Source organism: Dacryopinax primogenitus (assembly GCF_000292625.1).
Source record: "Dacryopinax primogenitus strain DJM-731 SS1 chromosome Unknown DACRYscaffold_17, whole genome shotgun sequence".
NCBI lineage: Eukaryota > Fungi > Basidiomycota > Dacrymycetes > Dacrymycetales > Dacrymycetaceae > Dacryopinax > Dacryopinax primogenitus.
In genome coordinates this window covers 88,772-116,695 of record NW_024467214.1, presented here as the reverse complement: position 1 = coordinate 116,695, position 27,924 = coordinate 88,772, and the positions used below count along the sequence as shown (strand labels likewise).

Sequence of the window (27,924 nt, the reverse complement as noted above, 5' to 3'; positions counted from 1 at the left end):
GTGTACATTAGCGTGCAGGACGATCGAACATATGTAACAGTCCGACCAAGCGTTCATGAACTCTTCGGTATCTTGATCTGGAAAGTACCTGTTTTCCTCGTAAGTCACAACCCACCCACATTCGTGACCAACGTACATTGTGGCAACGTGTTCACCTCTGCCGTCACCATCCCGTTCAGACCTAACCTCGCCAGAGCGCCCTTGATAATCCCGCATGGAAAGGCAAGATGCTGTTCATCAGGGCAGGATCAGTGAAATACTATGAGTAACGGAGCAAGAGGGGAACGCACGAGTTTCGCACGCTTGATCGCCTCCTGTGAGCCGAAGGGTGAAGACAACCGCGCAAGAGGTCGAAAGGACGTGTCCTGTAATACGTAGACGCCCTGTCCTGCCTGTCAGTGCCGTCTATGGCTGTACTTCTGGAGATACTCACCCGGTGGTTGGTGCGTAGGTTATCGACTTGCTTGTCCCATACTGCGGGCCAGATCTCTTTGCAGAGGAACTTGACGCTGTCCAACGGGTCGGTGAACCTCTGTCTATCCCTGCACAACCTTCACTAGATCAATACCGTATCCCAAACTGCAAACAAACATAAGATAGAGACGTACTTCTCCGCCAAGTTCCCACCGACTTGCACGCCCATGTTCTCCAGTCGGAGACGTACAGCTCCCTCATCATCATCTTCCTTTTTCGCCCTCCTCGCGCGCTCCACTTCCTCCCTCACCTGGTCCTTCAACCGTCCAAGAGCAGCTTCCCTCGCCGCAGCAGTCGTCTCCCCCTTCCCAGCATCCGGGGCAGGTAACCACCCAGCGTCCCGCATCGCTTGCTCAACTGCATCCTTACTCGACTGAGCAACCCGTGCCGAGTCCGCAAGAGCGCGCGTCGCTTCTATCAAGAGGTACTCGACGACGTTGATGTCGACTTGTGCTTGGGGTGGAGAAGAGAGTGTGAGCAAGGCTGGAGTGAGGAGGGAAGCTGTGCTTGGGTTTGTGGATGATATTGTTGGTGCTTGGAGCGATGGAGTGAGGGAGGCGCGGTTGGCCATTTTGTGAGTGCTGACGGTGAGGTTGGGCAATGAACGTCTACTGGCGCTTGTAACACGAGGACCCCCAAGCATCCCTGGAGCAGCCAATACAGAGGTTCTCACACACCTGTCTTGTAATAACTTTACACCACCATGTTTTTATATCACCATAACGGTTACATCGAAGGTATCAAGACTGATCTGCTACCATTGTCACCCATTCGTTGTAAGCCTGACCAGCATTGACTCATCCACCTGACTTATTTTCTTGAGGAGCTCCAAAACGTGAGGGAGCAGTCCTTGCTCAGATATTTCTGCTCCTCGCACATAATATGGGATGGTTGCCAAAGGGCATTACTTGAGCCCAGAACTAACAACGATGGCGGATAAGACCAGCCGAATTGAGTTATCAGCCTCTTGATTGCCTCCCAGGCATCGCCTGGCTGCGTTACTTTGATTCGCATTCCGTCTCTCTGCCGGACGACGATCTGTCATGTCTGTCCCTTAGGTTGGGGGATGGAAGAGCATGCGCGAAAGCTTGAACATTGATCGAGCGAGATCTCCCAGATACAAGCACGAGGGTCGGCAAAAGGCGCACGGACAATATGCTCGCTGCGAGAGCTGCGGGGCGGTTTAATACTGTCACGAACTGCGTCTTCCAATTGATCCGAAGCTGTCGACTGTACATGCCATCCTCGATAACCCTAAAACCCACACTTCCTCCTGATAGCGTCACTACAGCTATTTCTTGCCAGACGACCTATACCCCTATTAAAACAGGCGTATGTGTGGCAAAAGGATACGCACTTCTTAATACCACCACCACCCAGCGGTCCATCTATCCGATCAACATGAGAACGAAGAACAACTGATCAGGGGGGTTAATGCAGACGTACGTTGTTTAGCTACACGTTCATCAGCAAGCATCCAGCTCTGCAAATCATCACGCACCTTTATCTTGAGCAGCTTTCAGCGCAGCAGCGTCCGCCTTCTGCTTTGCCTTGAACGCCTTTGACTCCTATCTCGCTGTCAGCGCATGTCTCCTACCACGTGTACCAACCCGCCTCATCATCCTCCGCCTTATCCTTCTTCGCAGCCTAGCAGTACGTAAGCTCTACCTGTCGGATCATAGAACAACAAGTGGGTGACGCACCTTCAATGGCTTCAGTTTGCCACCTTGACGTCCACCCATGAGAGTTCGTGATGAAGTATCGGTACAATTGGTGAGAGAGAGAGAGGTTGACGAGCGCCTGCAGGCAGCGAGCTGGTGCGATTGGTCCCGAGGATAACCGCATTCTCTGTCACGTGATCCTATTCTTCTGTTCATCTCTTCGAATTCCTTCGAACATATCACTCACCTATGCTCTTCTCTTAATCAAACGACGACTAGGCTGATGGCGCTTCCTGCATTCCAATCAGGATATTAATAGCTTCAACTCGATAATACCTCCCATTGCTAGGGTCCCCCATCATAAGGCTACATACCTCTGAAATGATATAGCTCAAAAGCCAAACCAAGCCAAACTTAGAGGCAACATTGACCGGCATGCTCCCATTTCGAATTCCACAAACTCTCCAATATCTTAATTCCAGCATCCTTTTGATGCTCAATACCCATCTTTCTGCCTCCTGCCCTCTCTGGGCCTTGCTCTCCATCGCTCTAGGCGACATTAACGGCCGATGACCGTCCTCTCGACGTCTCGCGGCCTGCGCAGGCCCATGGCACTCATAGTGCTCGCAGTCCTTACAAGCGTATTCGGCTCGCTGTACGCTATCTCCTGGGTTGGAAGCTTGTCTCCGACGATGACCTTCCGCTGGCCATTCTCTTTCCCCGCCCTCTCCCCCACGGACCTCAACGCGTCTTACTCCCCTACCTCCTTCCCCTCCTCCTCCGACCTGGATGCTGCAGACGGGCCTCCGATATCGATAATAATAATATGGAAAAATGATGTTCAACCGTACATGTCCAACTTCCTCCAGTCTGTGCTGGCCAACGCCCGTTCGTTGGAAGTCCTCTGGGTGGGCGTCAAGTGGGCACACGAAGACGCATGCTTCGACCCTCTAGAACTGGTGGAAGATCGCCACCGGGTGGAGGCGAACGTCCGTCTGTTGTGTTTGAGCGAGGACGAGTGTACGTCCCGGCTGCTGTTGATGTGTGGCTGGGAGCTGGGAGCTGACATGAGCAGATTGGGAGATGCACAGAGACTATTTTTGCGAGCGCTGGAACTGCTCAGACGTGGAGAGGAAGCTAGTTCTGGACGCGATGATCGAGCGCCAACAGCGGGACTACGTATGTCCGCCTCTCCCTCTAGTGTCTGCGCTGACAAAACTAGCAACACTCGTTTTTCCGCCTCTGGAGGGGGTACGTCTTTCGCCACCACCTCAATCCTGGCGCTCGCTGGTGGGGCTGGGCAGACCCGGACACCTTTCTCGGGAACTTCGACACCCAGTGTACGTCCCCTCCCCCTCCTTTGCTAGCAAGAAGAGGCTAACAGCGCCAGTCCCCTGGGATGCAGAAGCGTTCGACGTGTTCGTCCCCGCTTCGCCGCACACGCTGCTCTACCTTCGGGGACATCTGTGTTTCTTTCGCACAGGCACGAACGTGGAGGACAAGCTCAATTCCTACCCTAACCTCATCTCCCCCGACGCGTATCTCGAGAAACACAAAGTGGGGCAATACACTGCCAGTACGTCCCTCCCTTCCCTTCTTCGATCACACTAATCTCCCTCCAGTGGAAGAAGCCGAATTCTCCGCTTTCATCTTTCGGTCTAACATCTCCTTTCTCCTTTCTTCCTCTTCTCTCGTCGACATCCCCCTAGGTGCAGTAGCCCTCAACACACCGACGTTCGCCAGCCTCAAGGGGGTGTACATGCCTTACTCTCTTCCTCCCTCCCTGCCGGACTGGCCAGAGATCCCGGTCTTGGGGCTCCCGGGGGAATGCGCGTCGTGCCCCCGGCCAACGGGGAGACGGCCGACCTTCTCCGAGGAGGGGGTGACGCGTCCCGTAAGCCTGCGAAGAGGGGCGTACGAGGGAGACCTGTGGTTCCCCAGCGAGTGGGCGACGGAGTACCTCCCTGCACTCCATCCCCCTGATGAGAAGGGTTGGACGGTCTTCGTCGGTCGTGGAGGGTGGGAAGGAGGTCCAGAAGGGGTGTGGGAGCGCCGCGAGCCACCCCCACCATCAATCGACGTACCTGTCCTCTCCCACCTATCTAACGCCAAGCCTCAGCCAACACAGACCGTCCCGCTACGAGAAGGACTGTATATCCATTTCTTCCACCAGAAACACGCGGATTGGTTTCCTGGCCCGAGGCTGGAGGAGGGTGGCGTGCTGATGAGTGTTTTTATGCAAGGGGGAGAGGTTTGGCAGGCGGGGAAGAGGGTGTGGAGGAGTGGGCAATAGATGTTGTTCATAGATTATAGACTGGAGAATGTTATTGTCTGTTATCCTCCTTCGGAGTATCGTGTCCTAAACAGGCGTAACAGATGATCAGGTAAGAAAATGTATGTATTTCTCGCCGGGTCGGCCATCACCGAGAAGCTTTACGAAAGAAGCGTGAGAAGCAAACATGAATTGCTTCTTATATCGAGAAGAAGGTAGCAACGGTAACGAAGAAATGAAGAAATGCCAACTTTAGTAACTTTTACTTGGTTGTACATTTTACCAGATTGAAAGTTAGTCAATTGATATCCCCTTGAATTTGGAGAAAAGAAGAGAAATAAAAGAAGTTCGTCCTAAGCGCGTGCTCTCTCAGGCGGAAGTAACAAAGAGTGAATAGCGGAGAGGGCGCAAGGGGCGACGGCAACAGCGGCAGTGACAGCGCCCTCGCACCAGAAGGCAGCGCACACGGGTCGACCGGTATCCATTCATCAGTTTGTAATAGAGGGAAGGGAGGGCAGTGCCCGTATATCTCTATTCTTGACTGTTTCGTTGACTGTTGGCTTGGATAATCTGTTTGCTGTTTGCTGCTTGCCGTTGGCGCTGCTCTCGCTGCTGTGGACGACGCTGTGCTCTGAATTGTCTGCATTCACCGACGTCGACTGCCAGTGCTGGCGGTACAAACTGTCAACTTTGGTGTACTCAATCGTTGCAGGACTGCGATTTCTCATTCGTTACTTTCGCTCATTCTGTGACCGAAGAATACTCCTCTGATTATCGATCATTCTCCGTCTTTCACGCACCGCTCTTTCTATTGCTGCATCTTCGTCTTTATCCACCACTCACTCACCACCTCGACGCCGACGCCGACGACGACGACGAAGATACAGACGATGTCACCCGCTCAACCTCTCTCCGCCGCTCCCCTTCCCCCAATCATGCCATTCTTCACACTCCCCGACGACCAACTCTCACCTCTAGACCGGATAATGCTCTCAGCGCGCTCCCTCGCTTCAGTATCAAGATCAGTATCGACATCAGGCACGCCGAGCAGCAGACGCACGCCTTTCCTCTCCCCTCTAAATACATCCTACACCCCTGTCCTCTCACCTCACTCATCCGGCGCAACCCCCTCTTCCCACGTATCCGGAGCCACATCTCCCCCCAGCTCCAGACACACCCGCTCGTCCTCAGCCTCCCTCACCCCGTCCCACTCAAGCCGGGAACCCTCGTCTCCCCACTCCCCGCTCCTGCATACCCGGTTCGGCACCCCCTCCAGAGACCGGGACTCGCTCCACTCCCCGGGGTCGAGTACATACAGCCTTGAGTTGGCAGAGCCGGTGAGAGGAGAGGTGGATGCCCATGTGCATGTCGGCGTGGTACGCATGGCGAGGGAGGCGTTGAGCCAGGCAGGGAGAACTTCGGTCGAGGCAGAACGGCTGCCGGACACTGCTTCGGATTGGACGGCGACGAGTGGTGGTACAGACCCGGGGCGAACGGAGGTCTCTTCACCCGGGGCGAGAGAGCAAGAAGACCCAGAGACGGGGCAGGAAGCCGTCGAGAGCCCTCTGGGTAGGGGAGTGGTGATCGGTCCCGTCCCTCCCGGAAAATCTAGAAAGGCGACTGCCGACACCCCCGCTCCGGGCGAGAAGAAGCTTTCCCCCGTCCTTCCTGGGTGGGAAGGCAGCTACTTCCCTCCTCCGGAACGCTACCGTGCACCCAAGTCACCCGGCCTGACGCCAGTCATCACCCCGCCTTCACAACAGGTCTCGCACCCCACCCCCTCCACCGGACATTCCCGCCAGCTGTCGCATACTACCACCCTCTCCTCCGCCTCCTCCCCTTCTCCGAGAGGAGACCTATTCAGCTTCAGGGCGTTCGAAGCTCTTTCCCCTCCACTGGTGGTCGTCAATTCCCCCGTCTCGCCACACGACTCCAACTTTGCCAATTCCCAAAGTCCCCCCGCTTCGGAGTCCTCAGCCGGCAAATTCAGGTTTGTCGTCACAGAAGAGCCTGAGCCTGAGCCTATCCTCCCTCCTGCTTCTGTGTCAGCGGATGTGCGAGGACGGGAAGACTCGCCCGTGTCCCCGAGTGGGAGCGCGGGGAAAATGAACAGCTCCACGAAAGGGAACGTCTCTCAACCGGGGATCTCGAAGCCGCCGGCACCTGTACACTTCCAGCAGCAGCAGCAGCAGCATCCCCAGCAGCAAGTTCAGCAGCCGGTGCTCGCCCAAGCTTCGTCCGAACGGCCCCGTACGAGGGGGGATGGCCCAAGTCCACCGAGCGCGTTCAGCTTGCGCGATCCCAGCCCTCAGGAGAACGGAGTTGATGGGGAAAATGAGCGAAAAGAGCTAAGGAGGAGTAATTCCCAGCCGAGCGTCTCCCCGCACCACCAGCTTCGGAGCTTTAGCAACCCTGACGAAACGAACCTCTCCCCTCGCTCTCCAGGCACGCTAGCGAGTCCTCTCCATCTGCAGACGGCGTGTATCCCTCTCGCGGGGAGCACAGGCACACCGCCCGAGCTGTCCGCTAGTACACAGAGCGCAGACACTTTCGTCTTCCCGCAAACGCCAGCCCGTTCCCCTCCTGTTGCTCGCTTGCCCAACCCCGTCTCCGCTGGACCTCCCAGCCAGGGCACACCCGGCCTGCCCCCCACAGCCCTGAACAAGAAACTCGCTGCTGTCGCCCTCTCCGGCCTCACCTCCCCGTCAATGTCGGTCTACTCTGACTACTCGTACTACTCTGTAGAGTCGTCTTCGAGCTCCGAGAGCAGGGATGTCAAGAGTGAGGAACTCTCCCAGGCGCCTCGGGTCGCCTTGCCCCAACGAGCAGACTCCCTGGCGGGGAGGTATGTGAAAGCCGGGCGGTTTATTCCTGCCGGTGCGCTGGGCGGGCTATCAGTCGCAGCGTCAACGACGACAATAACCAGCACGGGAACGGTGAAGCCACCCCGACCTCCGCCGCCCTCGTTGCCAATCGGGAGGGCCGCGCGCCCTCCTGGTCCGATAAGGTCACCCACTATGCACAAAGGGCCGCTCAGCCCTCCGTCAGCGTTCATCCCTCCCCCGAGAATATCGCTCGATTCCCGCCCCACGTCTTCCGTATCTTCAATGTCCTCCCTCTCTGAGGCGCGGAAGTCTCCAGGTCCTCCTCCGGCTAGCCCAACCCTACCTTCTGTACCACGTATCCCCCAGCCGGTGCAGCACTTGCATCTCGGCATCTCAGCGCACGGAGCTGACAACCTCCGTCTCGCAGCAGAGCATTTCGAGCTCGCGGCCAAGCTGGGCGGAGGGTGTGCGCTGGGGATGATCATGTGGGGCCTGACGCTCCGGCACGGTTGGGGGCTGAGAAAAGACGTTGGGCGAGGCTATGTTTGGATGAGGAAGGGGGTGGAGAGGGCGCTGAAGGAGTGGGAGGTGGAGGAGCCACAGGGGAAGAAAATTCGGGGACTGCAGCCCGGAAGGGGGCAGGAGATGATCAAGGAGCTTGGTGGTGTGAGGCGGGAACTGGTGCTCGCTTTGGGCGAGGTGGCCAGGGGATCGATGCATGGTTGGGGAGTGAAGGAGGATAAGAAGATGGGTTTTGTGCGTTCTCATCTGCTGCTTTTGGATTGAGCTGACCTCGATGCTAGAATTATTTTATCGTCGGGGCCCAGCTTGGGGATGCGGAATGTGCGCAAGAAGTTGCCTTCTGTTACGAGAAAGGAAGGGGAGTGAGGAAGGACAAGATGGAGGCTGCGCGCTGGTACCGCCAGGCTATCAAGGCTGGGATGAGCGACGTAGGCCTGGCATGGATCTGGAAACCTAAGTATGATTGATATCGGGGAGGCTTTGGGCATGGACTTGGTTCAGGATAATACCACTTTCGTTGTGATGACTCTTTCGTTCTTCTATGGACGGATTGTATTGTACTTGTGCTGGCTTATTTCTAGTAATTCACGCAGGGGAGCCGATTTGGGGGTTGGATGTCATACGTGTACATAATGGTTTTGATGCTTTAGGCAGGTGTATAGGGTGGAATGGATGCTGTACCTTGTCCTGCACACGCTGGGATACTTGTGCGGGAAACCTCAAGCAAATCACCACTGGTATAATATGATTAAGATGATCAGCCCTTCTACTCCTTGACAACGTATGCCCAATCACTGGGGATCACTCCCGTCTGGCGACCAACAATCTCCCGGTGCATGATCTCACAAATCGGGCCCATGCCCTTCTCCCCCACCGGCACATGTATGTCCTCCCCGAGATAGCCGATACGATCTACAGGGCAGACGATAGCCGCTGTGCCCGCTCCGAAGACTTCGAGCAAGCGGGACTCCTTGGACGCGCGTACGAGCTCGGGCATGCTGATCGGGCGTTCGAGGACGCGGAAGTCTTTGGAAGGGGGAAGTCCGGTGATGGGCGTGGATGCGTGCGAACGGGCGAGGGCGAGCACTGAATCACGCGTCACGCCGGGGAGGATCACGTCGTCCAACGGGGGAGTGACGAGCTCGGTTGCTAGGGGATGTCAGCCGCGCTGAGAGGGTGTGAAAAGTTAGACGCACCTCCATCCTCTCCTCTGAGCACGACGAACAGGTTCATCGTCCCTACTTCAGTAAGGAAGTGCTCCTTGCCCTGAAGCCACAGGTTCTGCGCATACCCCTCCATCGCCGCCTCGAGTTGGGGGATGATCCCCGGTGCGTAATTGGCCGCAAGCTTGTACGATCCTATCCCTCCAGGTGCGGCTCGGACATGCTTGGTGGTGGCGAGGAGGGCGATGGGTTTGAATCCGCCCTTGTAGTATGGTCCAACAGGGGAGCAGATGACGAAGAGGAGTGCGCTCGTGCTCGGCCCAACGCCAAGTGCGTTCTGGGTGCCGATGAGGGTAGGACGGATGTACAAGCTGTGCCCCGGTTCGCTGGGGATCCAGCGTTCGTCCATCCGCACGAGGGAGGCGATAAGCTCCGTGAGCGCTTGCCCGTCGAAGGTGGGGAGAGCGATGCGCTCGGCGGTGCGGTTCATTCGGCGCATGTTCATGTCGGGTCGGAAGAGGGTGATACGCCCGCTGGCGGAACGGTAGGCCTTGAGTCCTTCGAATAGTGCGTTAGCGTAATGCAGCACGACGGATGATGGTTCGAGGGAGAGAGGCCCGTCTGTGGAGATTTAGCCATGAAGCAAAGGACTGGAATGTAAGGACATACAAGGCTTTATCTCCGGTGCTGCCCACCCTTCTGTACTCGTCCATGGGATAACAAGCATATGATCCGTGAATGTTTTCCCAAATGACAGCTTCTCACTAGGTAGGGGAGTTCCAGGATTAGGATTGGGAGTAATCTTGACCAGAGAAGGGTCGATATCGTGCAATGTGACGGTCTTGCCTGTCAATGGGTCGGTCATATCTCTGAATTTCTGGTAGCATGTCGGCGTAGAATGCAATCGTGCTGCCAGAATTCGCCCACTCGCAATAGTAGTCAACCTATTCCTCAATAGCAGCCTTGGTAATTGTCTATAAGCAAGTAACATTGTAATCCCAAAGTGAAGAGAAAAAGAGTAAGAAATGAACAAACAAATCAAGTTCGGTTTGATAAAGCAAAGAAGAACGCCGCTTAAATCCGACTGAAATACTTCCGCGCCTCCATTGACTCAACTATTTCGGACATTTATCGCCGATTATTATTGTTAACTTTTCTACACTTTTTATTGTTTACTTTTTTATACACTTTAAATACTTCATGTGGCCAACTTCAGCTCCAAATAAAAATAATAATAACAATGGACCAAATCGAGTAAGTAATAACTGTTATATCTTTACATTGTCGTTACTTACTACTCACAGCCTTGGAAACGACCTCTCAACCCAGAAGACCATGCAACAGACTCATCAGGATCAAGTAAACGTTCACGTCTAAATCCCAACAATCCTACACCTCGCGCAGCATCAGACTGGACACCATGGACAGCCCGCGCGCCTTCTCGTCCTGGTGAACGCAATTGGCCTCGCGATAGGCGATGGGACGCGCCCACCCCACGCGCAGGCTCAGGACAAGGCAGTAGGGAAGGCAGCGCTCCAGTCGATGGAGACTGGACGAGGGAGATGGACGTGCGCGAGTGGGAGGAAGAACAGCTTAGGTTGGATAGGGATTGGTATCTTGGGGACGACGAGGGTGGGGTCATGCCCGACTCGGAGGACCACAACCCATTTGCACAGTATCAGGAGATGGACTTGCCAAAGACGGTGGAGCAGAAGCCTGTAAAGAGGGTGTCGGCGCGTCAGGCGCAGTATGTATGCACATTGTCTCTTTCATATTGGAAGAATGTACTGACATGACGTACAGAACGCGGACAATGACCTCTGGGAAGCCAATCGTATGCTCACCTCAGGCGTAGCACAGCGTCGACACGTCGACCTCGACTTCGAGGACGAAGCGGAGAGCACGGTACACGTGATGACCCACGACCTGAAGCCCCCATTCCTCGACGGGCGTACGGTGTTCACCAAGCAGCTTGAGCCTATCAACCCTGTACGGGACCCGACGAGCGACCTTGCCCAGTTTGCGAAGAAGGGAAGCGCGTTGGTGAGGGCAAAACGAGAACAGGCGGAGAGACAGAAGGCCGCGGCGAAGATGGCGAGTCTGGGTGGGACGGCGCTTGGGAACGTCCTTGGGGTGAAGGACGAGGAGGCTGAGGCTGAGGAGACGGCAGACTGCCCGGGGCAAGAGGAGGAACAGGTGGACCCAAAGGCCGACAGCAAGTTCGCGTCGCACCTTAAGACCACGGCAGGAACGAGTGAGTTTGCGCGGACTCGCACCCTCAAAGAGCAGCGTGAATACCTCCCCGCTTTCGCCTGCCGAGAAGACCTGCTCCGGATCATCCGCGACAACCAGGTGCTGGTCGTTGTCGGCGAGACTGGGTCCGGGAAGACGACTCAGCTCGCACAATTCCTCCTCGAAGACGGATATGGCACGTATGGCATGATCGGGTGTACGCAGCCTAGGAGAGTAGCGGCGATGAGTGTGGCGAAGCGTGTCAGTGAGGAGATGGGTGTCAAGCTTGGCGGAACCGTTGGCTATGCTATCAGGTTCGAGGACTGTACGAGCGACGATACGATCATCAAGTGTACGTCCCTGTTCGACCCAGCTTGGCGGTGCGCTATACTGACGCAATGACAGATATGACAGACGGTGTCCTCCTCCGCGAGTCACTCAACGAGGGTGATCTCGATAGGTACAGTTGTATCATCCTCGATGAGGCCCACGAGCGATCATTGAGCACCGATGTGCTAATGGGCTTGCTGAAAAAGAGTAAGCACTCCTTTTCCGCAGCCGTTCTCAAGCTAATCAGTCCACAGTCCTTGCTCGACGACGCGACCTCAAGCTCATCGTCACCTCCGCAACGATGAATGCTGAGAAGTTCTCGACATTCTACGGCAACTGTCCGACGTTCACTATCCCCGGACGGACGTTCCCGGTGGAGATATTCCACAGCAAGTCGCCTTGCGAGGACTATGTCGAATCTGCTGTCAAGCAGGTGCTGCAGATCCATCTTGCCCAGCCACAAGGGGACATATTGGTGTTCATGACTGGTCAAGAGGATATTGAGGTGACCTGCCAGGTGGTTAACGGTACGCCGTACCCATGTCCTCTATATGATTTTAGGCTAATGCTGTTCCCAAAGAGCGTCTCCTGCAGCTGAATGAGCCAGCGCCACTAGCCGTGCTGCCTATCTACTCCCAGATGCCCGCAGATCTCCAAGCGAAGATCTTTGACCCCACCTCCGACGGCAGACGCAAGGTCGTCGTTGCAACCAACATTGCCGAAACCTCCCTCACGGTCGACGGGATCATGTACGTCGTCGATTCCGGTTACTCCAAGCTGCGTGTGTACAACCCCAAGGTCGGGATGGACGCGCTTCAGATCACACCGATCAGTCAAGCGAATGCCAACCAGCGGACTGGCCGTGCTGGGCGAACGGGAAGCGGCTGGTGTTACCGCCTGTACACGGAGATGGCCTATCGGAACGAACTCTTTTCGAGCACGATCCCTGAGATCCAACGGACGAACCTGTCGAATACGATGCTCCTCCTCAAATCCTTGGGCGTGAAGGACCTACTACAGTTTGATTTCATGGATCCGCCCCCGCAAGAAAACATCCTCAACTCAATGTACCAGCTGTGGGTACTCGGTGCGCTTGACAATGTCGGCGATCTCACCCCGACGGGGAAGAAGATGTCCGAGTTCCCTATGGAACCTAGCATGGCGAAGATGCTAATTGTTTCCGTCGAACTCAAGTGTTCGTCGGAGATGCTCACCATCGTCAGCATGCTCTCTGTACCTTCTGTGTTCTATCGGCCTAAGGAACGGCTCGAAGAGTCTGACGCTGCGAGAGAAAAGTTTCAAGTCCCCGAGAGCGATCATCTGACCCTCCTCAACGTGTTCAACATGTGGAAGATGCATGGTTTTCGTGACGATTGGGCGATGCGTCATTTCCTGCACCCGAAATTGCTCCGGAAGGCGCGTGAAGTGCGTTCCCAGCTAGAAGACATCATGAAGTTTCAGAAGATGGAGCTCATAAGCTCTGGTACCGACTATGACGGCGTGCGCAAGTCGATCGCCGCTGGTTACTTCCACCAGGCTGCGAGGGTCAAGGGTATCGGCGAATTCGTCAACATCCGCAGTGGAATGCCTTGCCACCTCCATCCGACCAGCGCATTGTACGGCCTCGGATACACGCCGAGCTATGTCGTATACCACGAGCTGATCATGACGTCGAAGGAGTACATGACCCAGGTGACCGCCATCGACCCATACTGGCTCGCCGAACTGGGTGGGGTCTTCTACTCAATTAAGGAGAAGAACTTCGACGATAGTGCGACGCGGCGCAAAGCTGATAGAGAGTTTTCCAAGAAGGCCGAGCTTGAGATGGAAATGGCACGCCAGCGCGACTTGCAGGCGAAGCGTGAAGCGGAAAGGGCACTTACAGCAAAAGTTGCCAAGAGCACCCGAGCTGCTGTGCCTTCAACGCCGACTCCTAGGTCGGTCGGGATCGGCGCCGGTTCTCGCCTCACGCAGACTCCTAGACGGCGGATGGGCATGTAGACTGTCATTTTGTGGAGAGTAGACTGCGCACAACTGTACGCCTCACTGTACTATGTATTAATGGATTGATTGATTGACATGCACAACTACCATTAGTGCTACCTGAGCAGTCGATCTCGTATGGGTGATACAGTACAACTCACACAACTGTACATATCATGTAGCAGCATCCTCAGAATTCTCTTCCCCAATGGTCTCTGGGACCGAAAAGATATCCCACCAGTTATACAACCGCGATCGCCTTTTACGCCTGCGTGTCTCCGGTTCGTCCTTGTCGTCGAACTCATTCCGCCCAGTTTGAAGATTACGCCTCCACGACCACGACGTGCGCTCAAAACATTTACCCGGGTCGAAGTCATCCATGTTGTTTGTGAGGACTTCTCCTCGGGCCATTGCATTGGCGTGAGCCTCCATTATATATTGGTGGTACTGAGGTGGCCAATAGCACGGTCCTCGACGGTCGATGCATGGCCTGCGGTTGGGTTAGACCCATACGCGTGTTTCGCAAGTACTACGAATAACTCACTGGCACCATGGGCGGCCGTCCCTGTCGTAGACTTTGGAATCGCACTACCCTGGTGGTCAATCGGCCAACCATGGTGGTATAGGTATAAAACCCACCTTCATCTTCCTGTGCTTGCAGTGATAGCACGCTACATGGGGGTGCCCGTTTCTCCTTCGGCATTGGAGGGCGTACAGTCTTTTGGCATCAGGATCAACCTCTTCTCCACTGAGTTCTCTGGGTGACTCGGAGAGAGGTGGCGTATAGTAGTCCACATTATGGGCCTCTTGACGTTTGACGCCGACGGCGGTTTCCGGGTTATTGTCTGGTTTGGTCGCGGAACTCTGTACAGTTCCAAGGGATTCATCAAGTTCGGTGGGATTGGATTCTGGCTCGGCCTTCGGCAATAACTCAGATCGCTCTGAGTCAGGGTATTCTAGAAGTGGAGGAACGTCTTGCGGATAAAGCTCTTGCGGATAAAAAACAGTTTGGAGAGATGTGTCGTGGACCGACTGCGCGTGTGACGTCTCCAAACTCGTCGGATGGTAAGAGACAGCGGTCGAAAATGCGAAGGATGCGAGTTGTTGGGGAGGGGAAGAATAGGCCGCACTTTCCACAGGATAATACTGCGCGTGGAGCTCGTGGTTGACATATGCCATAGATAATGCCGAAACACCCTGCAGAGGATATCCTCCAGACGATTCCCGATGCGGTAATGGGGGCGAAAGACTCCCAGGAGGAGTCAGTTGTTGTGAAGCGCATAGGGGAGTTGGTATTTGATAGTATAAATTTCCTGCTCCCATGGAATACGTCGAGGGAAGAGGTTGCTGGTTATATGTTGGGTGGCATGTTTCAGCCAACCCCACCGTCTGCACCTGACCATACAAAGTCGGTATACTTGGCGAAGTGAAGGAAGAACTCGGACCGTTCCAGAAGCCCCCCGTATATGGATGATACGGAATAACTCCATGTTGGGCCTCCGTATTCTTGTCCTTGTTTGCGCATTTGTCTCGTTCAGTAGTCATCTCGAGCAAAGGGAAACCAAGGCGAAAGGATGTCAAAGAAAAGGGATGGAAGATAAATAGGTCCACGGCCGGAGGCACCGGTGACTTCCCATGCAAGGGTTATAACAGGAGTGCCTTGCCACAATAGAACTCGCCAAGATCATGTGAACGTGGAGTATAGAGGCTGCGGGCAATGTTTAGTGTGGTGGGGGAAAACTTCTTTTGATGAAAGCGACCGGATATCACCAATCAAGACCCTTCCTTTTCTGAGCAAAGAAATCTTCGAGGTCACAGGATTTGTTTTCAGTTTGAAGGGCTGTGAGCGCTCCTCGAGTTCTTGAGACGATCCACCAGCAATTGATGCACCGGCATTGGTCTAACTCCATAATGTCTAAACAGGCACCACACACATAATCCGGTGTACGGGGTAAAAGGGCCGGGCTTGACACACAAATATGTAGAACAGGCCCACAACCGTGGCCTCATATTTTGAGTTTGACATTTCACCAAAGAGACCATCATTCTCCACTCACCAGACCTCGGGCACGTCTCCACCCTCAAATATAGGCTTTTGCGTACACGCTCGGGAAGGTTGTTAATTGGGATGGAGAGATGCCCCTATCGGAGATTTTCCCATCCCCATGGTGCAAAATTGCGCTTCTTTTCCGGTCCGACCATGAAAGATTCCTACATAAGGCTCGAACATCCCGGAGCGTACGGATATAATCGCAATGTTTTCAATCTTGAAGTTTTGTATGTTCCTGACGCAGTTTGTGAGTTTGAGGGGCTGCATCCAGGCATTAATACATCGTCCATCGGCAGCAAAAATGCCTCACATCCGGTGAAGGGATTCACTCGCATTACCTATGTAATCGGCAGGACTACTGACGGGAAAGGCCGAACCAGTCAAACGCCTCCAGTATCGCAACTGTACAGCCGTACCTTTGTGTGTTTCTTCACCGCACGATTTCCATAGATAGAAAATGGGCGTGGAACAGCAACATCAGCCGACTGCGGTTTCCATACACGTGGTAACAGCGTCATGTTCCAAGTGTAGGGCGTGCACTGCAAGAATTTTCCGTCTACCTGATCGTCGTCTACCGATCGATCGGCGTTCCCGAGACACCGAAGCAACAACATAATATTGTGATTCTGACCAGCACTCGGCGGCATGGCATCGATATAATCCTTGTAAAATGGCCAGATCACTGTGCATTATTACATATCACAGAAGCAAAGTCATGATGTCTACGGATAAACCATATGCAGATGTATCAATCTCCCGTGACCATCATCAAGGCTCCTTCGCCGGATTCGAGTCGACACCGAGGCCGACCGAAGATGGTTCTGAGGCTGATTCTGACAGACCGATCGGTACGGGGGACGTCTCTGTTTTTCCGCGGTTCTCGAGAACGCTATCGACGATTCCGAAGGCCTTGGCTTCTTCGGCGTCGAGGAAGTAGTCTCGCTCCAGAGCCCTTCCTAAGCAGCTATATCAACGCCAGGAATGACGAGAAGAATGCGCATTGGATGAGAGAACGTGAAACTCACGAAAGCGCTCAATGCCATCCTCCACACTCTCCCCCTCATGCCCGCAATGCTTCTGATATATCTTTGTCAAACGTTCTCGTACGCGCAAAATCTCTTTTGCATGTATAGCAACGTCCGACGCTGTACCGGAGGCACCTCCCGATGGTTCTGATACATAAATAAATTGGATGAGTAAGCACTGAATCAATGAGAAGGGGACATGGCTCTCACGGTGGATCATTATAGTTGCGTTGGGGAGTGCTCGACGTTTGCCCTTCTCCCCTGCGGCCAGCAAGAGCGAACCCATTGATGCTGCCTGACCCATACAGTAGGTATAGATCGGCGACGTGACATATCGCATCTTTGTGACACTTGTCAGAAAACTATTGTTCATAGCATAGGGGCACGACGTACTGTATCATAAATGGCCATCCCGGCTGTAACGCTACCACCAGGCGAGTTGATATATAGGTGAATAGGTTTCATCGCCTCTTCTGCCTCCAGGAAGAGCAGCTGAGCAACCGTCACCGATGCCAACGTGTCGGTCACCGGGCCAGCGAGCATGATGACACGCTCTCTGAGCAGACGTGAATAGATATCGTACGATCGCTCTCCTCGACCGGTCTGCTCGATGACGATGGGAACAAGCATAGAAGTGGAGCACGTCCAATCAGAGAGGTTGTGCACCATCCTTCGAGAGGCGGTACTGGGACCGGCAGCAGCAGGCAGCGTACATGCTGAGCGACGAGCAGATTGTCGTAGTACTGTAGGGAGCGACATCGTCGTTGACCGTAATGAGCAGTTGTGAAGACCCTGAACAGCGAACACGAGATTATCGCCCACGTCTGTCGTCACCTCACCTCACTCGCCACCAAACGACCACCGCGCACTGACGATGGATATGTTACACTCGTCGTCCGCAAAGCTCGAGCCGTTCTTGCTAATGTCCAAGTCAGCAAAAGGTGCTGCAGCGGCGAAGCTCATTGAGACCGTCACCGCTGCTCCTGGAGTGTTCGTGTTCGCAGAGCTGCTGGATACCCCCAGCATCAGTGAGGTGAGAGATGACTCCGACGGTCTACCATCTGTGCTGAATGTTTTCGGACAGCTCAAGACCAGTGAGCAATTCGCATCGTCTTATCATCTGTTGGAACTGTTTGCGTATCATACGTATGGCGACTACAAAGGTGCGTTATGACGGTAAAGTGGATATATGCCCTCTGACCACGTCGATATCCAGCAAAACCGATGGACTATCCACCCCTCTCTCCTGCCCAGCTAACGAAGATCAAACACCTTTCCCTGGTCTCTCTCGCAGCCACCTCTCGCATTCTCCCCTACGCCCAACTTTTGCAGTATCTCGACCTCTCCTCTATCCGCGAACTCGAAGATCTCGTGATCGACGCAATCTACGCGAACGTAGTGCGCGGCAAGCTGGACCAGAAGGAACAGCGCTTCGAGGTGGAGTACACGATGGGTCGGGACGTGCCTCCTGAGCAGATGGGAAAGCTCCTCGAGTCGCTTCAACTCTGGTCACAACGCACTACCCAGGTGCTCTCCGCGCTCGACAATCGCATCACCTCCATCCAGTCCTCTGCAGCTGTTGCGCAACGCAAGATAGCGGACCACGAGGCAGCAAGGGACAAACTCATGAATGAGCTCGCGGCCAACAAGGGCGGGAGGGCAGCAATGGAACGCAGGAAACAGTTACAGGACTCGGACATGGATATAGACCTGTCGACGATGGGTACGATGGTCTCGATGGCTTGGGAACAGGGCAGCCCGGAGAAGGGAAGGAAGAAGTTACCCGCCTCCGGATCGTCGTCTGCCAGGAAGCGTGGTCGGGATGTGCGCTAGATGTTGACTGTTAGCCCTGACTGTAGCATACTTTCTCCTCTCTCCATGTTCATTCTGCGCAATATCATCCTGCTTGAAGAGCATTCACTTGATACGCTCCAGAAAGAGATTCCAATGAATGCGTAGACAACGGCAACCCAATCTATATTACACTGATCTATTGCGGAGGGACATACGGCTCTACGAGCATCCTGCTAAACGCCTTCAACTTTTCCGGTCCGCGTACCTCCTCCGTCAACAACGGCAGCTGCACGATATTAAACATCCCATCGTACAGCTCATGTGCCTCCCGCAAATACTTCTGCTGCATCGCATGACGGACGTTGCACTGTTCGCAGTTTGATCCGCGCTTTGGGAAGATCAGCTGGTTGACGACAATGTTGTGCGTATCGATCTCGTAGCTGGAAAGCTCTTGCACCAGCCGTTCCGTCTCGTATAAAGAAAGGAATTCGGAGATGCACACGCAGATGAAGGTCGTCAGTTCCTGTTGTCCAGGTCAGTCTACGCCTTATATACGCTGCCATGAGAGCTTACCGGATCCTTGAACTGGGCGTTGACTTCCGTGATAGTCCCCCTCATCTCCTCCAAGCGACCGAACATATCCTCCTGCTGTCCCATGCCAAACATGCCGCTCATCTGCTGGAGCATGGGCCCGAACCTCCCGCTCAGATCACTGAGCTTTCCCAGTGCCTTCTCTAGCACGCTCGGGAAGGAGAGGAAACGCAGTGTGTGCCCTGTAGGCGCAGTGTCGAAGACGATGACAGAGTACGTCATGCTCTTGACGTGCTTCATGATCTCTGCGAAACCCATCGCTTCGTCCACACCCGGGATGGCGAAGGCAAGATCCTGCATCATCCCTCCCATCGCACCGCCATTCTGGTCCGCTAGGAAAGGTATCAGCATGCACGTTGAAAAAAATTCATTCACTTCGGAGAAGTACGCACACTGCTCAATCATCTCCTGCATCGAACTCGTCGGGTCGATCTCCATAGCGTATAGGTTATCAAACCCGTTGACCTTCGTGGCATCCTTCGAGAACTTCTGGCCAAACGCGTCCGAGAGGTTATGTGCCGGGTCTGTAGATATCAAGAGTACAGATTCACGGCATGTCGCTAGTTGGATCGCAAGTGAACAAGAGGTGGTCGTCTTGCCTTGACATAAGAGGTGAGCAAGGCCAAATGAGAAGGGAAAGACTGCTGTAGGCTCACGAACCGACACCGCCCTTTCCTCCACAGAATATCCATTTGAGCGTCTTCTGATCCAGCACGTTCTGCAATGTTGGCGGGAGGAGTTCGTCTTCCATTTGTGTTAATTGTACACTTGAGGAGCAAGAGAAAGGGCAGTATAAGTGCGTGAATAGGCAAGGTGAATGAATGTATTGAGCGCCTGTGAACGCGTCGAGGTATTCAGGGCCACGTCAAAGAGAACGTGCTGGCAACTCTCACACTTGCTTTCATTCTCTAGAACACTCGAGCAGACAAGCCGGACGTGCCATAGAGATAGCTTCGTCAAAGAACATTCATTCTGTACATCAAAGTAGCGAAATGCGGAAAACAGAGAGATGTGGCCCAAGACGAGGCCCTCTTTGAGAATTTGGCACCGAATTCTTCTCCAGCTCATCTTTTTCCCCACCAGCCGCCCAAATATCCACTCCAACCACTCGGATGTTGCGGCTTGACCTCTTCCTTAACCTCTTCATGCTCCACCTGCTGTCTCTTCTCCACCTCCGCAGGCTTCGTACCCTTCGCACCTGCCACAGGGGAAGTAACTTGCTGCGATTGCTCAGGGGCCAACCCCGCCCTCGCGCGTATTCGCTCTAGCGGCTGGTCGATGTAGTTGAACGCAATATCGTAAAAGACCGGTTTCTTGTGCGTCGCGGCGTACCATTCTTTTTTCAGCTTGAGCTGGAGCTGCTCGATCCCTTGGGTAAGAGTCTGGATGAGCAGAGAAGGCAGCGGATAGAAGGCTAGTTCTGCCGGTGAAGGTTTGGTGCTGGACAGGGAGGGCGATAAGGTGCGCAGATAGAAATGGCCCCGCTCGAGGAGGGCCAACGCTTCCGCATACTGAGTCTGCGACCCATACAGCCTTGCGAGGTACTCGATCCTAGGCTTTGTTTAGCCTGTTTGCCTGCACTTAGTGTAACATGGACATACCGTTTCGCCCGTGTGAACGCAATCCTACCCTCGATGCCCTCCCCGACAACAAGACTCTCTTGCACGACAGCGAGCTCGCGCATCTGTTCCAAGCTCTGCAGCACCGAGTCCAAGTTGCGGATGATCGCTAGGCACGTCCGATCGTCCGGTTCCGTGCTCTGTTCCTTCGTCGTGTTGTCCTTCGCCGGACCAGAGGTTTTCGACAGCGCCGCTTTGTCTGTCGTCGAAGGCTTCGTGAAGCGCTTCGGTGGGTTCTCGAGCATCTTAACCAATAACAAGTCGCGTTCGATCCTGCTTGCCAGCAGACGGTACGTAACGAACGCATGCAAGAATCGCACGTCTCCCTCTTTCCCCTCGCCGCTCCCAGGAGTGGAAGGTGCCGCAAGTGCGCTCTGCTGCTGTCCCAGTGCCTGGGCTTCTGCGAGCCGGCGGGAGAGGTCTTCAGCCTCTGCAAGCGCGTTGAGGAGAGCGTCATAAGCAGGGAGCAGGCTGTGCTTCCTCTTCCCCTTGCTCCTCTTCTTCTTTCCTTCTGAGGCTGCTTCCGTTTGCTTTGGCTTAGCAGCCTCAGCAGCATGGGTATCCAGTGCCAGCTGTGCGGCTTGCACACGGATGAGCAACTCGACCAGCTCGGGTTCGCGGACTTGCAGCTCTTTCCCCTCCCACACAAGGGCGTGCAGCTCTCCCTTCCCCTTCTTGCTCTTTTCTTGCTCCAGCGCCTTAAGCAAATCCTCAAAACCCGGCCAAGCGGCTGCCGACTCCGAGCGCTGTACGTCCGCGCAGACGGCGGGGATGTCCCACGCGCGTGGGTGGCCGAGCTCGTGTGCCAGGAAACGCACTTCAGGGGCGAGCGTATCGAGGAAGGAAGTGTACAGCGCCACGTCCCGGCTTGAGCTTGCCGCTTCGGAGAGGGCGGTGAGCAATGCCCGTGCACTCGCTAGCTGCACTAGAGCAAGGTTGTACACGCCATCGTCTCGGCGAGCGATGGCAAACCGCGCACGGAGCATGAGAATATAGGCGGCGAGCTCGGCTTGACTGAGCGTCGGAAGGCGGGAGAGGTACGGTAACATGCCAGAAGCGTGGGATATAGACCGACGGAAGCGCGCGATTGCATGATGTTTTTCTGACGGGATGTTGAGAAGTTCTTGAGCATGGGAGAAGGCCCGTTCAGCTTCGAACAGGTAGATGAGAATACTAGAATGAACTGAGAGATAAGGTAGGCAGAGGTAAGAGGGTACGCACTGTCCGTCCTGGGCCTTGTCAACCCCGATGGGGGCGGCTTTCTTGTACTCTTTGCCTTTGCCATGAGTAACATGCAGATTCTGCCTCAGTCTATGCAGCTTTGAAGTACAGTGTTTTCTATAAATAAGTGAGATAAATAGTGAATAACGGGTAGTGGTTAACGCACCTGTAACGAGCATAGTCATACGACCGCAAACCGAAGGCGGCTCGTTCTTGTTGCACAACCGAGAGCGCTGAAATAATATCAATATAGGCATTCGCTATAGATGTTCTAATTGTTATACATACGTCGTACGTTGAGTTCGGACATTGAGGAAATTAAGTAAAATTGTTACAAAGTGACAGAGATGAACGTCTTCATTGATTAGTGGCACTGCAAAAGCTCTATTGAATTGTGAAATTATCGCTGTACTCTTCATTCTACTACAACCATTCTACTTCTCTATCTCGCTCAATTATAAGGCACTATGGCAGAATACGAACTATCTTCACTTATAAGAGAACTCTTACCAGAGACGGATGAGCCAGTAACACAATATCTCGCTGGGTATGTCACAGACCCCTCGACCGACGCTGCAGAAGCGCTCTCAGTCTCCCGGTCGATGCTCGAATCTTTCGCCCCATCACTGTCATCCTCTGCTTCGTCCAGCCCATCTCCATCTCGACCTCAAACACCAACAGAACTCGATAAGGTGCTGACCAAGATCGCAGAGGTACTCGATGCACGCGAGGTGGATGAGGGAGAAGGCGAGCTCAGGACGCTCGATAGGGTCATGAACATGAAGCGTTCGGCAGGGATGAGTGCCACACTTGCCCTACAAGGAGGAGGCGTCGATCTTGAGAGCATCAATAAAGGAAAAGAGAGTAGGGTGGATATGAAGAAACTCGAGAAGCAGGAGGCGAAGCTCAGAGTAAGTGTCGTGTAGCTCTAGCATGAAATGTGCTAACACGCTGTGAACAGGCCAAGATCGAGAAACGCTCACGGAGAGACCTGTACGAAGGCTCAAAGCTTTTGGCAACGCAAAAGAAGCAGCAATCATACGAGGAGATGTTCCTCAAGGTGAGTTCTACGCCTAATTCCAGGGATAAATCTCAGTTGTCTAGGTCAACCCCATGGACTCCATCGGCGCGGCCAAGGGCAAGTCGAAGGACATACACCTGGTCAATGTCGATGTGACCTTTGGCTCACACCGGATCCTTACCGGTGCATCGCTCACTCTCGCTTTTGGCCGACGATATGGTCTCATCGGGCGAAACGGTGTTGGCAAGTCAACTTTGTTACGACATATCGCAATGCGGGACATTGCCATCCCAAAACACATCACTATCCTCTTTGTGGAACAGGAAATTGTTGGGGACGACACGCTGGCGTTGCAGAGTGTGCTCTCTGCTGATGTGTGGCGCGAGCGGCTGCTAGCTGAACAGGAAGAGCTCGACAAGCGTATCGCCAGTCTTGCAGAAGGCAGCGCAGAAATGGAGGAAGCAGGCGCACGCTTGGCAGAAGTGCACGAGAAACTCGCAGAGATGGATGTGGAAGGGAGCGTTGCACGCGCTGCTGGCTTGCTTGCTGGTCTTGGGTTTACAGAGGCGGACCAGAAGAGGCCTACGAGGGAGTTCTCTGGTGGGTGGAGGATGAGACTTGCCCTCGCCCGAGCGCTGTTCGTCAAGCCCGATCTGCTCATGTTGGATGAGCCGAGTAACCATATTGAGTGAGTACGACTTTGACGGCTTGGCAGGACGCTGATCGTGATGTGTAGCTTGAACGCGTTGGCTTGGTTGGAAGACTACCTGCAGACATGGCAGGGGACGATTCTTGTCGTGTATGCACACCTGTTCAGGAATTTTGTATCCCACTGACATCTCCGTAGCTCCCACGATCGTGCGTTCCTCGACGCCGTCGCGACCGACATTGTATGGCAACACTCTGGCCGACTAGACTACTTCAAAGGCAACTTTACCCAGTTCTACGCAACCAAGACTGAGCGGGAGAAGAACCAGCGGAAAGAGTACGAGACCCAGATGGCCTATCGAGCGCATCTGCAGGCGTTCATCGATCGTTGGCGGTACAATGCCAACCGAGCCGCGCAGGCCCAATCTCGTATCAAGACTCTCGAATCTCTGCCCGATCTGGAAGAGCCAGAACAGGAAGAGACAGAGATGTTCAAGTTCCCCGATGCGGAGAAGATCTCTCCTCCGCTGCTGCAGCTCAGCGAGGTGACCTTTGGCTACTCCCCCGACAAGCTTATCCTCAAAGGAGTCAATATCGATGTAGGATTGGATAGCAGGATGGCGATTATCGGCTCGAACGGTGCGGGAAAATCGACGCTCATCAAGCTCTTGACGGGAGAGCTCAAGCCGCTGGCTGGAGAGATGAACAGGAACGGAAGACTGAGGATGTACGCCCTCATTTTTGCTCTTACGTTTATCAGTATCGCTCACGTCATCACAGCGCCTACTTCGCCCAGCACCATGTGGACACTCTACCCCCACAGCTTTCTCCCGTCTCTTTCCTAGCTTCTCGCTTCCCCGGCAAATCAGAACAAGAATATCGTTCCCATTTAGGGTCCTTCGGTATCACGGGCATCACCGGGCTCCAGACAATCGCGACGCTCTCAGGAGGTCAGAAGTCGCGTGTCGCATTCGCGGCACTCTCCCTCCAAAATCCGCACATCCTTCTACTTGATGAGCCTACTAACCATCTCGATGTGGAAGGCTTGGACGCTCTCCGCCAGGCTCTAGAGAATTGGAATGGTGGTGTGATTGTCATTTCCCACGACGAGAGGTTCATTACTGGGGTGGCGAACCAGCTGTGGGTATGTGCCGACGGGACGGTGATGAAATACAAAGGGGACGTGCAGGCATACAAAGAGCTTATCGTCGGGAAGCTCAAGTCAGCGAAGCCTTGAGAGGGCGTCGAGGGTTTCGCTGGGTCTAGATACAGTGGACGTCACGTGCTCAATGTATTTGGTACCGCTTCCCATCACGTCGTTGTCTGTGCATTTTGCTTGTCTGTCGCTCTAGATCTCGCAAAGCACCCTTCTTCGTTCCATGATGTTGGAGCATCTTTGCTGCAGGAAAATATGTCTTCTCTAAAAGATCTTGAGTTGCTCTGGTTGGAGTGGGGGTGCGAAGCCATTGCTCTGGCCATATATATTTGTCTCCTCCGGTACATATCCTCATCTATATCTGGTTGCCGGTCCATTCACCGTATTCTTCCAACTCTTTCTAGTAATTTACTCCCCGCAAAGATCGACTCGGAATTACTTTAGTATCTAAGCATCAGAACGCCGTATGAGAAGAAGTCAGCGTTTGGTTTGCGGTTGGATTCTCTTTGCCAGCACATCCGTCCATCGATGGATAACAATTTCCATTGCTACCATGGCCGCGAACTGGTGGGAATTGAAGACAATCTGTCGCTCCACTGGGAAACCCAGAGACTGTATATAACCTTGGAGCACATCGGGTGTTCCTCCTGGCCGATCTACGATCCCTTTCCCAGTCATGATCGTCGCCGTGCTTCTGCTCGTGAGTGCCGTGGCTCTGGTTGCAATAACCCGAGATATATATCGGAAGTGGACCTCCCGCCTGCCTCCCGGTCCCAAAGGCTCTGTACTTGTGGGGAACCTCTTCCAGGTTCCTGCAACATTCCTGCATCGGAAACTGCACGAATGGTCACTCAAGCACGGCTCGCTCTATACCATCTGGATGGGTAGTCAAGCCTACGTCGTTGTCAACAGCGTTCAGGTCGCCGCGGACATCTTCGACAGAATGTCGGGAACCACCAGCGAGAGGCCGATGATGATTAAGGTGTGTCGCCTGACGGTCTTTTTTAGCTCTGAGAACTGACCGTCGTAGGGGCGTCAGTTCTATGTGCGCGATCTGCTTTTGCAGACCCAGGGCCATACACTCCAGCAAGTTCTCTCTTTGCTCTTAGTCACGTTTCTAACTTAGTATTATTACAGATGGAGAGCAAATCGTCGAGCAGTCCATGCAAAGTAAGCCGATTCCTGTTCGCAGCCGATAAGCCCTTATACCTCTCCAGCATGAATATCCGCGCAGCTTCCCGATTCCATCCTATGCAAGAACACGACGCAGCATATTTCGCTCTCGGTCTCATCCAATATCCGGAGAAGAAATATGACAAGCATTGTCATAGGTTCGCCACATCGATGATATCAGGCGCTCTCTATGGAAAACGGATTGATCACAAGGACGATAGTAGGCTCCTGCACAAGATTGAGGAAATGACACAGCGGTTAATGGAGGCGCTCATGCCACAGAACAGTGTTGTCGATACCCTCCCGTTTCTCGAGCCAGTGATACGTAGAGTGAAATGGTTCCGGAAGCAATCTGACGACTGGCATGAGGAAGCCACGATGGAAGGTTTTCGGCTGTACAATGCCGCAAATGAAACTGATGTAAGCTTCATCGATGATGGTGGATGACAATATTGACTGTACTAACTAGAGTTGGGGTGCCATCACCACAGTTCAAGATTTCGAGACAAATCGGGAAAAATATGGTTTGTCACGCGATGACGCAATGTGGGACACCCTTGCCCTGTAGTGCGTCTTTTCTTTTTGATATCCGCACGGGCGCCTAACAGTGATTAGTATGGCGGGGCAAGAGACTACCCATACAGTGATGCGCATCTTTGCACTGGCAATGCTCCACAATCCTGCAGTCATGCGAACCGCCCAGAGACAGCTTGACGCTATCTGCGAGAATCGAACTCCCACATTTGAAGATAGGCCTAAACTCCCGTACATTGAAGCTGTCGCCTTAGAGGCAGCTCGCTGGAGGGCACCTGTACCAACCAGCGTATTGCACGCAGCATCTGCGGTATGGCATTGTTTCGTAGGTTGTGGGAGATGTTCTCAACTCTGATAGGAGTTCGTGTACGAAGGGTACACCATACCCAAAGACACAATCCTCGTCGACAATCTTTGGTGCGTTCAAAATCCGTTTACTTTTCAGCATCGATCCCTACTAACATCCTCTGAAGGAGCCAAACACGGGATGCCTCCGTCTATCCCGATCCAGAGGCATTCAATCCCTCGCGCTATCTTGATCAGACGACCGGTACCCTGCTTCCCCCCACTGCTGATACGCATCTCAGCCTCCTCGCGTTCGGTCATGGACGACGTGTTTGCCCAGGACGTGATTTTGCTCTTAACAGCGTTTTCATTGCCTGCGCCTACCTACTGTGGGCTTTCGACTTCTCGTGGCCGGTCGATGAACATGGTAATGAGATCAAGTGCGGGGTGGATGAGATGGTCGACCATGCGATCGTAGTAACCCCAAGGCCTTTCGATTTCGTTCTGACACCGAGACAGAAAGATCTGGAAGAGCGATTGACGGTGGCAATGAAAGCTTAACAGTTTGATGACTCCTGGGTCTTTCTGATTACTTATGAAGTGACTCCTACTGTACCGTAGATACAATAGATAGTCTAATCGTGCTCTCGTGTGAACCTCCTACGGGTGAGCGTGCTTCCGGATAATGAATGGCAGTATACCGGTATGGCGGTATATACACAATGTACATTCGAGTAGGATATGATATCAAGGAGTGGGGCTAGCTAGAGGGGGTACAGAGTGTTCGAAGGGGAAGAGTCCAGCCTCCCATTACAGGGGGATAAGAGCTATCCAATATAGAATCTAAAGGAATGTGGAGGTGGTATTTGGAATATACCATGGAAGATACCTGAAACTAATCAAATAAGACACACCCTCGATATCGGTCCGGCAGTATCCGGATACCGCATACGAGCCGGTAAAACGGATGTTCCGGCAACGAATATATTGGGTGTGGCTATGACGGACTAACTACAATACACTTAACCCAATGTTTGTCGACTTCGTTCTTTGCTTATATTAGTTGCAGGCGGATCTGTGATTTTATCCGTTGTATTAACAACTCCTTTAAACTGTTCTGTGCTGCCTTCACATTGCTGACTCTGGTGTGGATTATCATTTTCGGAACAAAGGATGATCCTCGGAACTGGATTGACGTCACGTGCTGAACGTATCTGGTGCCGCTTCCAATCCTGTTTGTGCATTTTGATTCTCCCCGTCGCTCTTCCAGAGCATCCTTCTTCGTTCCACGATGTTGGAGTATCTTTGCTGCAGGAAAATATGTCTGGCAGCATTTGCTGTGGCC

General features: G+C 53.7%; 13 protein-coding genes across 13 annotated transcripts; 5 read left to right on the top strand and 8 right to left on the bottom strand.

The window, feature by feature from the left end:
- Positions 1-53: 53 nt before the first annotated feature.
- Positions 54-1,045, bottom strand: DACRYDRAFT_118210 (transport protein particle; the record flags this gene model as incomplete). Its single annotated transcript, XM_040770543.1, has 5 exons — positions 54-88; positions 137-230; positions 291-383; positions 434-551; positions 609-1,045. 5 exons carry the CDS (start codon positions 1,043-1,045, stop codon positions 54-56), a joined length of 777 nt encoding a protein of 258 aa, XP_040625794.1.
- A 642-nt stretch (positions 1,046-1,687) lies between these two features.
- On the bottom strand, positions 1,688-2,250 carry DACRYDRAFT_24021 (translation machinery associated TMA7). Its single transcript, XM_040773507.1, has 6 exons — positions 2,178-2,250; positions 2,089-2,121; positions 1,976-2,042; positions 1,921-1,929; positions 1,832-1,862; positions 1,688-1,784 (listed from the first exon to the last, which is right to left on the bottom strand). Exons 1-6 carry the CDS (start codon positions 2,214-2,216, stop codon positions 1,766-1,768), a joined length of 198 nt encoding a protein of 65 aa, XP_040625793.1. The 5' UTR covers positions 2,217-2,250; the 3' UTR covers positions 1,688-1,765.
- Positions 2,251-2,704: 454 nt separating this feature from the next.
- On the top strand, positions 2,705-4,428 carry DACRYDRAFT_110231 (uncharacterized protein; the record flags this gene model as incomplete). Its single annotated transcript, XM_040769028.1, has 5 exons — positions 2,705-3,155; positions 3,211-3,314; positions 3,358-3,475; positions 3,526-3,711; positions 3,758-4,428. 5 exons carry the CDS (start codon positions 2,705-2,707, stop codon positions 4,426-4,428), a joined length of 1,530 nt encoding a protein of 509 aa, XP_040625792.1.
- Positions 4,429-4,844: 416 nt separating this feature from the next.
- Positions 4,845-5,477, bottom strand: DACRYDRAFT_24020 (uncharacterized protein). The gene has a single exon (XM_040773506.1). It carries the CDS (start codon positions 5,133-5,135, stop codon positions 4,896-4,898), a length of 240 nt encoding a protein of 79 aa, XP_040625791.1. The 5' UTR covers positions 5,136-5,477; the 3' UTR covers positions 4,845-4,895.
- A 2,037-nt stretch (positions 5,478-7,514) lies between these two features.
- Positions 7,515-8,221, top strand: DACRYDRAFT_56647 (uncharacterized protein; the record flags this gene model as incomplete). Its single annotated transcript, XM_040775383.1, has 2 exons — positions 7,515-7,988; positions 8,036-8,221. The coding sequence occupies 2 exons, from the start codon at positions 7,515-7,517 to the stop codon at positions 8,219-8,221; spliced, it is 660 nt and encodes a 219-aa protein (XP_040625790.1).
- A 276-nt stretch (positions 8,222-8,497) lies between these two features.
- On the bottom strand, positions 8,498-9,907 carry DACRYDRAFT_24018 (branched-chain amino acid aminotransferase II). The gene is made up of 3 exons (XM_040773505.1): positions 9,587-9,907; positions 8,951-9,538; positions 8,498-8,903 (listed from the first exon to the last, which is right to left on the bottom strand). The coding sequence occupies exons 1-3, from the start codon at positions 9,780-9,782 to the stop codon at positions 8,521-8,523; spliced, it is 1,167 nt and encodes a 388-aa protein (XP_040625789.1). The 5' UTR covers positions 9,783-9,907; the 3' UTR covers positions 8,498-8,520.
- Positions 9,908-13,636: 3,729 nt separating this feature from the next.
- Positions 13,637-14,641, bottom strand: DACRYDRAFT_110227 (uncharacterized protein; the record flags this gene model as incomplete). The annotated part of the gene is made up of 3 exons (XM_040769027.1): positions 13,637-13,952; positions 14,007-14,050; positions 14,102-14,641. The coding sequence occupies 3 exons, from the start codon at positions 14,639-14,641 to the stop codon at positions 13,637-13,639; spliced, it is 900 nt and encodes a 299-aa protein (XP_040625788.1).
- A 1,545-nt stretch (positions 14,642-16,186) lies between these two features.
- On the bottom strand, positions 16,187-17,305 carry DACRYDRAFT_24016 (uncharacterized protein). The gene is made up of 4 exons (XM_040773504.1): positions 16,931-17,305; positions 16,748-16,877; positions 16,538-16,684; positions 16,187-16,468 (listed from the first exon to the last, which is right to left on the bottom strand). The coding sequence occupies exons 1-4, from the start codon at positions 17,294-17,296 to the stop codon at positions 16,281-16,283; spliced, it is 831 nt and encodes a 276-aa protein (XP_040625787.1). The 5' UTR covers positions 17,297-17,305; the 3' UTR covers positions 16,187-16,280.
- Positions 17,306-17,396: 91 nt separating this feature from the next.
- Positions 17,397-18,452, top strand: DACRYDRAFT_82679 (uncharacterized protein). The gene is made up of 3 exons (XM_040776583.1): positions 17,397-17,570; positions 17,622-17,700; positions 17,754-18,452. The coding sequence occupies exons 1-3, from the start codon at positions 17,412-17,414 to the stop codon at positions 18,368-18,370; spliced, it is 855 nt and encodes a 284-aa protein (XP_040625786.1). The 5' UTR covers positions 17,397-17,411; the 3' UTR covers positions 18,371-18,452.
- A 52-nt stretch (positions 18,453-18,504) lies between these two features.
- On the bottom strand, positions 18,505-19,698 carry DACRYDRAFT_69990 (arsenical pump-driving ATPase). Its single transcript, XM_040775913.1, has 4 exons — positions 19,583-19,698; positions 19,315-19,521; positions 18,905-19,254; positions 18,505-18,854 (listed from the first exon to the last, which is right to left on the bottom strand). Exons 1-4 carry the CDS (start codon positions 19,671-19,673, stop codon positions 18,528-18,530), a joined length of 975 nt encoding a protein of 324 aa, XP_040625785.1. The 5' UTR covers positions 19,674-19,698; the 3' UTR covers positions 18,505-18,527.
- A 180-nt stretch (positions 19,699-19,878) lies between these two features.
- DACRYDRAFT_118202 (uncharacterized protein) lies at positions 19,879-22,072 on the bottom strand (the record flags this gene model as incomplete). The annotated part of the gene is made up of 5 exons (XM_040770542.1): positions 19,879-20,473; positions 20,524-21,714; positions 21,763-21,879; positions 21,929-21,995; positions 22,051-22,072. The coding sequence occupies 5 exons, from the start codon at positions 22,070-22,072 to the stop codon at positions 19,987-19,989; spliced, it is 1,884 nt and encodes a 627-aa protein (XP_040625784.1). The 3' UTR covers positions 19,879-19,986.
- A 145-nt stretch (positions 22,073-22,217) lies between these two features.
- DACRYDRAFT_24014 (uncharacterized protein) lies at positions 22,218-24,790 on the top strand. Its single transcript, XM_040773503.1, has 6 exons — positions 22,218-22,673; positions 22,724-22,822; positions 22,867-23,471; positions 23,520-23,582; positions 23,631-24,158; positions 24,212-24,790. Exons 1-6 carry the CDS (start codon positions 22,230-22,232, stop codon positions 24,666-24,668), a joined length of 2,196 nt encoding a protein of 731 aa, XP_040625783.1. The 5' UTR covers positions 22,218-22,229; the 3' UTR covers positions 24,669-24,790.
- Positions 24,791-25,263: 473 nt separating this feature from the next.
- Positions 25,264-27,236, top strand: DACRYDRAFT_101529 (cytochrome P450; the record flags this gene model as incomplete). The annotated part of the gene is made up of 8 exons (XM_040767563.1): positions 25,264-25,569; positions 25,618-25,673; positions 25,725-25,757; positions 25,805-26,180; positions 26,230-26,327; positions 26,376-26,604; positions 26,653-26,711; positions 26,768-27,236. The coding sequence occupies 8 exons, from the start codon at positions 25,264-25,266 to the stop codon at positions 27,138-27,140; spliced, it is 1,530 nt and encodes a 509-aa protein (XP_040625782.1). The 3' UTR covers positions 27,141-27,236.
- Between the last annotated feature and the right edge of the window lie 688 nt (positions 27,237-27,924).